Source organism: Hippoglossus hippoglossus, chromosome 17 (assembly GCF_009819705.1).
Source record: "Hippoglossus hippoglossus isolate fHipHip1 chromosome 17, fHipHip1.pri, whole genome shotgun sequence".
NCBI classification, from domain to species: Eukaryota; Metazoa; Chordata; class Actinopteri; order Pleuronectiformes; family Pleuronectidae; genus Hippoglossus; species Hippoglossus hippoglossus.
Window position 1 is genome coordinate 2,802,205 of NC_047167.1, and position 11,386 is coordinate 2,813,590.

Below are 11,386 nucleotides of genomic sequence, written 5' to 3' on the forward strand. Positions count from 1 at the left end.
TTCTCTGTATGTCAACTTTTTCCTTTTATCCTTTCTTTTTCCCTTTCCCTTTTCCTTTTCCCCAGCCATAGTGATACTGTTCACACAGCTACGAAATAAAAAGGCGAGCAAAGAACCCTTGATTCTGTCTGAAGAGGACATCAGAGAAAACGTGGTGACCTACGACGACGAAGGAGGCGGGGAGGAGGACACTGAGGCGTTTGACATTGCTGCCCTTCGAAACCCCAAAGTCTCTGAGTCCCACCGGAAGTTCCACGCCTACCTCGGCCAAAGACCAAGCCTATGCAGAGAGGACGACGAGGTCGAGGATGACGAGGAGGGGTCTGTGGTGGTGAGGAGGAGGAGAGCTCAGCAGGTAGATTATGGGAACTACAGCCCAGAGTCCGAACATGCCTGGTTTATCATTGACTGCATTCCTCGAGAGCTCAGCCAATCAGCACCTTCGCTTCTACTGGATGGTCACGACATAATTCAGCAGATCCTCCAGCAAAAGGTGGCTGAAGCGGACTCTAACACGCGGGGCCCACCGTATGATTCACTTCAGACATACGCCTATGAAGGCCTTGGCTCCTTGGCCGGGTCAGTCAGCTCTTTGGGCCTGACAGCGGGAGTGCCCGAACTAAACTATGCCGACTTTGAGGACTGGAACCCAGAGAGGGAAACGCTGGAACAAGTAGCGGGAGAATAGCTGGCTGCAGGCCAAGCTAACCCAGAATCCTGAAGAAATCATCCAAAAGTTCTTTTTTTAACTGTTTGGAGTAAATTACTTTTACTTGTGCCATTTAAAGTGCGAGGACGCAAAATTACTGCTGCAAAAGGCTGGCCATCAGGAACTGTGGTATTGTGTTTAATCTGTGGATAAGCCATTTCGATCCAACAGCAGAGAAGAGCACACACTGGCTGAGGGGAAACCGGGATAATACTCTTGCTTGAGTGCTGCGATGAGGGACAGAATGCTAAACGACAGAAGACAAGTGTTTTAAAATGAAAAGTCAATTTGCATACACTTTTCTCCCTCTGCTCTGCTTGTTAGGTGAGTGTGAAAAGTACAGCTAGTCCTAAACCCAAAGGATCCTGCTCTTTATCTTAGCTGTGGCTGACACTCCAGTCATTTAGAAACCTTGCACATCTCGACTGGCCACAGCAAACTGGTTTGGAGCACGATGACCCAGGGTGTGAGTCTGCACTTGGTTGATTTATTGGGAAAATTAAGTTTTATTGATTTGTTTTGCAAATTATTAAAACAATCATGAGGCTGGCTGGGATATATGTGATGTCTATAAACAAAGAGAAAGCTGATGGTCTTACTGACAGGTGCACTCAAAGTAAGTTACAGGCCCTACCCCTAATAATTGTTTTTTTATTATTATATTATTATTATTATTATTAACTAATTCTTTAAAGTCAAACTTAATTAGAATTTCAGTTCCTCCAATATGTTTACCTGCACATAGTGTGAATAGGACCCTGAAGCATCAGCTTCCTGGGTAATGCTAATTAGCTAATCCACATTTCAGTTTCATGATCATGATCTGAGTCAAAACCTAGAACCAACTCTAGCCACTGCACAAACTTAACTCATCCGAAGCTATCATAAATGCTAAATGTTAATTGTTTTCCCCCAATTTTAAGGAGACATGTTATGCTTATATTCAGGTTCATAATTCAAATTTGGGTTGTATTTTGAAATACTTTACATGTTCTCATGTTCATAAAACACATCACTTTACTCATATTGTCTCTGCCGACCTTTTACATGCACAAAAACCTATATATAACACACAGGAAATAAATATTGACAAAGCACAATATGTCAAGAGGACTTTGAAGGCATCAATCTCTGAATTACCCACGTTCTAAAACCTTTCTGTTTTTAACTGGTTTTAATCCTTCAATTCATCCACTGGCCGATTATCACCAGGCAACATAACAACAATTATCACAGCTTTGCTATAAATACTTGACAAGGTGTCAGTAGAACCTGATGAGCCCATTGGGTTTGCTCTCAATTACCACCTGTTACTGATTTTAATGATAGCAAAAAACATAGGATATTTTTAATTGACCTCATGATCAAGTGTGACAGATTGTCTCCCATCTCTTGGTAACATGTTTGTCAATGTGTCAACAATGTGTTTAATCTGATTGCAGGAATTGTTTAGACAAGACTGTTGTACTTTGTAATTGTCTTTTCCGAAACATTCTATTGACAGTCTCCAACTTTAATTCAAAACTACAGACAAAATATTTCTGGCAGCATTGAAGCTTTGCTACTAGCATTTCTTTGTATTTTACACACTTTTTTCTTTTTTAAGAAAATTGTACAAAATTTTGTTCAGTTTTCACTTTGCTTTCTTGCATCAATTTCAGATCTGGACAATTCTATTCCCGGGTCGATACAGTTGCCATAATGGTTGTTTCTGTTGTCATCACTCTTGACAGTAAACCTGCCCAACTAACCACAGTCATTGGAAGTCAGTTTCATGTTGTTTTGTCCCACATCACTCGGCCTCTAATCAGGCAGAGAACAGGAAGCAGAGCTCATGATAATGGCTACACATGACATTTTATTAAAGTTGCTGCAGTGGATAAGGGCTGCAAGAAATTCTTCTGAGCTGTAACCAAGACAGAAGTGGAAAGTAGGTACAAGGACATTGAGAGTGACACTGAAGAGGAGTCCTTGGTAACACTGATGAGTGACACGTTCATGATTAGAACTAACTCCCCACCCCTCAATTGTTTCTCACTCTAATCCTGCTGATATCTGTAAATATGGAAATTTATATTTCAGTATGCATTTTTTTTCCACTGGACTGAAGGCGGTGAGAGGACTGTATCTTTTCTGAGTGGAAATAAATAAATACGGCAACAGAGGAATATGATGAGGAAGATGGAAGAAATTAAGCCTATTTTCCCTGGTGTATATTTTTTATCGATGAATAAAAAAGACCAGTGGTTTCAGAAAAAGCCGTTTGATTATGTGCATGAATTTGTTTTTGATCCACACTGTATGTGCAAAACTTTGAAAGTGCCAATTTTTTTTACTTATTTTTCTATGAATAGGTCTGGGATTCTCATTACGTGCTGGGATGAATATGTCTTTTCTCGACGCGCCAACTGACACTGCACTTTCTGTAAAAAAACCAAAAAAAAAACACTCTTCTTGCTTCTCTTTCTTTATTTTCCAGTGATTAACAGAAATAAACACCTCACAGAGACGGCATGAAAAGTTTTTAATTGGAGCCTCAGCATTATTCTACATGTAATCACTGGCTTCAAATGGGTCTGAGTGCAGCTCTCACAGTTATCAGGGGATTTGTAAATATGCAGGTAACAGCTTGTCTACTGGTGAACCTTCATGCCTCCTCCCTGGAGGCCCAATGAGTGGCATCAATTAATCACCCTTAAAGTCTTTTGTAAAGCTGTCCCAATAATTACCAGCCTCTATTATGGGTTTGTTACTTAGAATCAGCAGTTTTTTAACATGCTGATAATCATTATATTGCGGTGCATAAAAAAATTATGATTCTTAATTCAGCTTCACGCCGCATCTGCTTTTATTTCATTTTCAGAAGAGGATGCTTAGGTTTGCTATTTTTAAAAGGTTTGCTAATTTCTTGGATAAAGGCAAATGAGAAGGAAAGGTTTCTCAACAAAAGATCATTCTAAAAAAAGCTCTGGCGTCACACAACTAAATGTTTAAGCACCTTCCCTTGCTTGTGCTGCTTATTTGTGGTAATTTGGGGGTTTACTTACTTGTCTTTGAAAACAACAGTGACCTTAACACACACAGACACACAGTCAGTGTGGCTGGTATAATAGCGGGGCTGAATGTATGAATTATTCATGAGAAATGTAATTGGGCTTCTGGGTGTAGACAGCATTTAAAGGGCTGCACAGGGTAACTTGCAAATTCCAGCACTGTAACCAGCACTCTGATTAATGGGATTTCCAATGCCACTGTTCCTCTGCCAGATGCACACTTAACAAAGCCATTAATGTTCTCAACAACAGTTTCCATAAGCATGAGCATCTCATATAGTTAAGATTTTACTCTGTTACCAGAGGCACAAACAACACCCACCATTACTTCCTGAACTTACAAATTACCAGTGTGAGTTTGTGAGTGTGTGTTTGTATGGAAGTCATGAATTCATTTGTTTCTGTGCTCTTCTGTTTTTGAATGCCTCTGCACCAGCAGCAGCCAGTGGCCGGAGACTTTATGTTTTCGGGGTTGTCCGTCCATCCGTCTGTCTCATTCTCGCCTTGAGGGAATTTCTTCAAATCTGGTACAAATATTCACTTGGACTCAAGGATAACCTGATTAGATTTTGGTGGTCAAAGGCCAAAAGGTCAAGTTCACATGACCTTGCATTATATTGAACAGAATATATCAGGAATGCCCGAAGGGAATTTCATTACATGTGGCACAAACATTCACTTAGACCACTGCTTTTCAAAGTGGGGGTCACCAGGGGGCTCCCGGGGGGGTGGGGAAACTGTAAGGGAAAAGGGGGGACAATGTGACAATAAAAATAAAATTATTAAATTAAATATGTTTTCTAGATGTTATTAATCACTGCATATCGAAAGTGTCCCTGGATGCCAATCTTTTTTTTCTTCTAATGCCAATCTTTTAATAAAAAAAAACCACACACCGCTCAAGCCAATCAGAATCGAGCAGCCGCTGCATCAGAAAGTTGCTGTGTGCCTGAGACATAGCTAGCTACCTCCTGCTAAAGGCAAAAATGGACACATTTTGTGGCCAAAGGTCAAAGGTCACTGTGACCTCACAAAGCAAATGTGTTGGCTTGTGAATGCGATATCTGTGGAACTCCTTGAGGCAATTCTATTACATGTGGCACAAACATTCACTTGAATTTGAATCTCATTTTTGTAGCCTAAGGTCAAGGTCATGGAGGCCTTACAAAGTATGTTTATGTTTTTCTTGAACATGATATCTTAAGATCGGGTTAACGTGGTACAAATATTCCATTGGACTCAAAGATAAAGTCGTTACAATTCAGTGTTCAAAGGTCAAAGGTCAAAGGTCAAATTGAGCTTATATGAATCTGGAAAGAAAAGCATGTAGAAACTGCACTGGTTGGCGAAGGCATACAACCGCAGTGTGTTCATTCTAGTTTAAGCCTGTTTCACAAAACTCAACTTAGTCCCAGTCTCTCCGGGCCACCAGAGATCCCACTCGTGATCGCTCCTCGATCCTCGCTTGACCCACAAGTCGTTTTGGGTCAATCAAGAACGCCGTTTCAAGTCTCTCATTTAAGATTCATAACAGAGCCATAGCTGTCTCATTCTGTCATTTCCTTTTATTTTGGGATAATATTGTTGTCTTTCCTCTAATCTTTACCTGTGTCTTTTCACGCTCCTTTAGTGGCAGGGACCAAGATCAAATTACAACGACACAAGTCAGAAGGGTGCGAATGCAGTTAAGGGAATTGGGATGTGTCTCTGGTTCTGGCTCTATTAACTCTGGATTTTCCTATTCAGCAGTGAGCACTTTCACACAAGAGAGCAAGAGCATTTATTATGAGAGAAGGTGAAACCCCTGGGGAAATAATGTCAGGCTGTAAAGAAATATTAATTTCTAGTGTATATAGTATGAGTGCACAAAGGAGAATAGGAAGGTACAGAAAGAGTATTAGAAATTTGTAAATATTAAGGGAGAACTGCTGATTTAACACAGGTCTTGGGAATGACTATGTGTAAAGAAAAGTTGTATAAAGTCTTGTGTTGGCAAGAACAATGTTGGATAGAGTGGAATGGGGGGAAAAAAGAAGATATTTCTAATTCACAGTTTTTTTTTTTAAGTTAAAGGTACAAATATTAAATGTAAAGTCTCATATTGGTCTTCTTTAGTAAGGCTGTGCTTTTCACAGCTGTGGTTTTTCTGTATCTGTATGGAATACTACTATAATAAATAACAATACAGTACCCTATAACCAAAGATAAACTGCTGACAGTCTAACTATGTGAAAAAAACCACTTTCAGTAAGGATATTGATCCTCGAAAAAGATGCAGTACATCACACTCAAATTTGAATATCTTCGGGAGATGATAATATTGGGACACTGTGGTTGTTTCAACACAAAGCCCCAGGTCTTCTGTGTCCGTACAGGCTGCTGTACTATATGACCCATAGTTATGTTCATTAGTAAGGCGACCTATAAAGGCCTAAATAATTACGGCAGGATGAGTCAACAGAGCTGGTCCAACAAAACAGAGAACTTTGACAGGGGGCACGTCTGTTAATTTCCCATGGGAAACCTGGAAGTGAATGTTGATTCTCTGCTCCACAACCCTAACCACATGCTTATTATTGAACCCAAGATGGTCGCACCACCGACCTTCTGAGCAACCCTTCTGAGCAACCCTCTCTACATCCTGAGCAACAATGAACGACTCCAGGATTTTTCTGTGATCTGGTCATCAAGTAGACTGTTGACAGAAGTTAATTCCAAAGACAGCTGGTTAACCGACTGGCCAGACGGGGGCTGGAACTTTGACCTTTGCAGAGGGACAGGGATGAGGGATGGGATTCTACAAGGATCGTGGGCCCTCAGGTGGGACCATGGGACGCCTGTTCTAGTTTGACTCTCTGGTGGGACAGCGACACTGACTATGTTTACATAGACACCAATAATTTGACGATTGACCTTATTAAGAATCAGACATTATTTCGATTATGGAGTTTGCATTAGTTGCTGATAGAATACTCCATTCATATTCTGTTTACATGTTACAGAGCATTGTCTGATTATGACTTATCTCATTGCTTCCACTAGCCATTATGTCCCACATTATTCAGCCAGTTCTAAAACCCCAACCTGAAATAGTTTAATGTATGATGCTCCCTTATACCATTTTGGGTGCTTTCTTTGCTCCAACTCCTTTGCTGTCGCGAAAAATCATCAATGAACAAGGTAAATTAATGTTTTGCCACCAAAACGTGTGAACATAATGCAAAGTAATTGCATCAATATATTGTAATTTAGTACTGTATAAGACAAAGCCCTGATTTTAAGCTGTTATTTATCACATGGGCCTGTTTGATGAATTAGAATCAGTGAATCATTACGACTTGTATCTGCTATTACAATGCTGTACAGTACAGTCACTTTGAATCACCACATCTCATCATTAGAGCAAGATCTTCTCCTTCATTTGTCATCACCCAGTACAAGCTGGTAAATTAAGTCCGTATTTTCAGCCGATTAGTTATGGATGTATTGATCTATCCCTTATAAAGTCTATATGCTTTATAAAGTTGAAACAAAGCAGTTTAAATATTAATGTTATAATCGTGTATGCTGTGTGGATATCCCTCTTATTTACTCAGTCCCCACTTTCTGACTTCCACAGTTATTTTATCTTCCTCTTTCCCTCTCACTGTTCCTTCCAGTGACTGCGTGCAGTGTCAGTGTCCCAAATACATTAGTGAGGCTTTATTGTCTCCTCTAGTCCCTGTTGTCTAACTGGATTAGAAGTGACTCCGACAGAGAGGAGGACAAATTGCGTTAGAGTTCCCTCCGTTTTATCCGTGTTGTGAAGACTCAAGAAAATCAAAGATTGATGAGTTGAGCTTCACAGAGAATTGCTGCTGGTTTACAAAGTTAGTCCTGCTAAAAGGAACAGCTGATTTGAACCACAGTGAGGCTAATGTAATGGTAAACGGGTGATCCGTAGAAAACAACAAGCTTACAAACCGCATACTGTCTTGCACGCTTCTTTTGCATAAACAGACATTAACGTATGGTTGTGAGGAGGTGAGCTCTGACTACTGATGTCCAAATCGCACCCTGTTGGATCTGAACATACCATCCCCTCACACTTTTATTTAATGCATCTATTTTCCCAGTAAAAGTGGTTTAAAAAATGTGACGTTGCTTCAAAATCAATCAGATGTGTCAAACGTGTAGCAAGGCTTCACGTACTTAAACTAAATCCAGACCTGTCTCTCAGGGAAGGACTGGTTATAAAAAGCAGCTGACTAATAGCAACTGAATAAAATATATGTGGGCATATATTGATGCTAATCAATTCAAATGAATTAAAAGACTGAAGCAGCAGCCTCTAGGATGTTTGCAGGTGATTCAAAAGGTGATTGAAGTGGATCTGAGTGCCTCCTACATCGCACTGGGCTCAAGGTAACTTGAGAGTCTCCAAGGCAGATCATAGCACAGTGTCTGGTGCTAGAAGGGCACAGATCTGGAGTGGAGAGACTTAGGCTAATAGAGGTAGGTAAACATGTTTGTCTGAGAGCTGTGGTATTTAAATATGCCCCCAATTACTGACATAATACACTCCCTGTGGGCCGCACATGATGAATATCAAAGGAATCACATATTCAAAACAAACAAATAGCAACATTTTCTCTCTCTCTCTCTACTTATGAAACGTACTGTGTGGTGTAGACCTGCATTCAATTTGAGCAATTTCATTATATTTCATATGTATTATTATATTATATAAACATATATTTGATGCATTTGTGAAAGATGTATTTAAGAATGGCAGGACGGTGCCTTTCTTCAATGAATCAGAGAATTACGTTTGGCACCTCACACCATAGATGTGACTTTATTAACCTGTGTGGGTTTAAAAGTGTTTGTAAGATTACATTTTGATTCAAGCCTCTACTTCTATAATCCACGTTTCTGACACCACAAATAAACAATTGGGGTCCTACACTTACAGGGTTCTGCACTGACAGGGCGCTGGTTCATTCAAACATTTACAAAAACGTTTCTCTATACAGTTTGAAGTATGTTTGCATGTTGCAATGATGTAGCTCTGCATTATGTAATCATGACATTGCTGAATTCATTCTTTGATATTAACCCCACCAACAAAGAATTTGAGGTTGATTATACTTCATCACATATATCATCACAGATACATATTTATCAGTGAGATGTTGTTAAATATTTTAAACAAAGATGCTGTGAATGACAAACAAAACATCGCTGGCTTCACATTCCTTTTGTATTTTGAGTTAAATGGTAAATGATTTGTTTTCATGCTGCACTTTTCTAGCCTCACATCTATGCCTCACTTTCTCTATCATACGCCAGTCCTGCACTGCTGGCACAGCCGTCAGAAGCAACTTAGGGTTTAGTGTCTTGCCCAAGGACAATTTGTCACGCGCAATGGAGGACCCAGGGATCGAACCACGGCCATCTAGTTAATGGACGACCCACTTTACCTTCCCTAAGCCACCCTTTAGAGCACAGTTACACTACAAAGTCATCTGGGGTTGGAAGTACTGTACTTTGCTCCATTGCCTTTGCAAAGGAGGTATGTTTCATTCCTGTTTTAGGTCTGAGTGCAGGATTTCTAAAAAACTACTCAATTGATTCCATGAAAGTTTAACGAGGGGTGGGGCTTGACCCAAAAAACTTATTATAATTTTGGAGTAGAGGTAAAAAGGTGGTTTCTTTTAACATGGTGAGATAGGGTGGTGATCTGTTCAAGTACAATTACATTTTATTATTATTTCTTTTGACTGTAAACTTGACATACTTCCTCTAACACAGGTAGGCTACTTGACTGTGGGTCATTATTTTAAAATGGAAACACAAGAACTATAATGCAATTCTTAATGTCGTTTCAATTTATTCTGAAATAATTCTCTGATGTGTTAAATGTGTCTCGTGAAACTTTCTTCTCTCATTGGGCCTCTCTCCTAATCCATTTGTGAAAAAGTAGGAGGAATTTATACGTGACAATTTGGTCATAGTTTAGTTTCTTTCAACCTTGCTGTGCTTTTATATTTTGTTGGTTTCAATGTCTCTGCTCAGTTCGTGTAGGAGGACTAAAGAGAATTGTTCTTGCCTTCATACTTTATTTACCGAGAAAAGTTTGAAAGAAAATCTGTTCAGCTGTAACACTGTCTGCTATTTGTCCAACATTTGTGCTGCCATGAGGTGTCACTGAAAAAAAAAAATAAAATTAAAAATAAATAGACATTTTAAATCCTTGCCACCCATGCAAGAATCTTTTATCCAATTTAAAATTCAGAGCTACTTTTTCTGTACTCACAGCACAGTTTACACCATGTGACTGTGTTTAAGCCTGAAATGTGTGGAAAGGCCACTTGACAGCATGCATTGCTTCCATCTGCTCCATTATGTGGAGTATCCATTTGGGTGGAGGTCAGACCACTTCAACCCATGATCGGAAAGTGTCAGAGTAAAGGCTCCCTCTTTTCCTGCGCTCATACCAGAACAAGATGTGCTATAAATAATGAACTGCACCATGGCTTGTGATTATACCTGGGCAGAGGATGGAGCCCTGCCACTCTACAGCAGACAGGAAGGTAATTACCTACAATCTACAGAGGGAAACGTGGGATAGGATAAGGCTGGCCCGGCTGTGGTGGTGGGAGCGAGATGTGATCAGAGACTATTATAGCCTCCTCTGATGAAACAATATTCCTGATAGCGGTGCCTGGGATTGGCCCAGAGACTGCAGATACCCTAAACAGAGGAGAGGACATCTGAGAAGGAAAGTTTACAAAAAATGAAATCATTTTTATCACAGTGCGTCATTACATTTCTACTATTCAATGTCCTTTATATTACAATTACCAGGGAGTTGAGCAGTTTTTTTAGCGTCTTTTCAGTTCATTGTTTTGGTTGGCCAAGTCTCATTGTGCTCATCAACCTCCTGCTGGTCTCAGTGAAAAATTCTGATAAGCTGCCCAGTATCAGACTGTCACAATTCCCTCTTCGGGCTCTTCAGTTCCCTCCCTCCAGAACTGCCTATTCAGTTTTCCGGACACTGTTTTTTTCCACATTTTAAACTTTGTTTCACTCAGCGGTGGAAGTAGAGGGAGACTTCGGTGAGCTCAGTGGTCTGATGCCTGCAAGGATAAACATGGCGGAAAGCACCCATCAACCCCTCCTCCTGCCCTGGACATGCAGCTGGCCAACACATTTAACATCCTGAGCTGCAGGAGGTCCGTCCGTCCGCCCGTCCCCCCCCCCCCGCCCCCTGCAGCTGCCTCCAACTAACCTGTGTCCTCAGATGTTCTTTCTCGGGCCCACTGCCCGCCCTCGGTGCTTGTGGTCGGCACTTCTATGGTCTGGCAAGTGGTGGTATGTGATGGCCAGACTTTCTGTTATCCAGGTGCTTGTGTGGAGGACATGGCACCAACTGCTCTGTTACTGTCTGAACAACATATATCTGGCTCTGTAGTCGTTGGCAGCAGGCAGACACGCTTCTCAAATAGGATTCTAATACGCCTGACAGACAGCCTGCTGGACACTGGGAAGCAGGTAATCATCTCTGCTTCGCTCCCCCCGCTTCGTTTTGTTATGTGAATTTCTGTCATTTATGCCAACGTCAGGTCTGGCTGAAAGGTTT

General features: G+C 40.7%; 1 protein-coding gene across 1 annotated transcript in view; it reads left to right on the forward strand.

Annotated features, from left to right (window-relative positions):
* Positions 1–1,111, forward strand: part of LOC117777906 (cadherin-18-like) — a 147,064-nt gene extending 145,953 nt beyond the window's left edge. The window contains exon 12 of the mRNA XM_034613002.1: positions 66–1,111. Coding sequence (XP_034468893.1) covers positions 66–688 — 623 coding nt within the window. The 3' untranslated portion in view covers positions 689–1,111. The remainder of the gene's footprint in view (positions 1–65) is intronic.
* Positions 1,112–11,386: the final 10,275 nt, after the last annotated feature.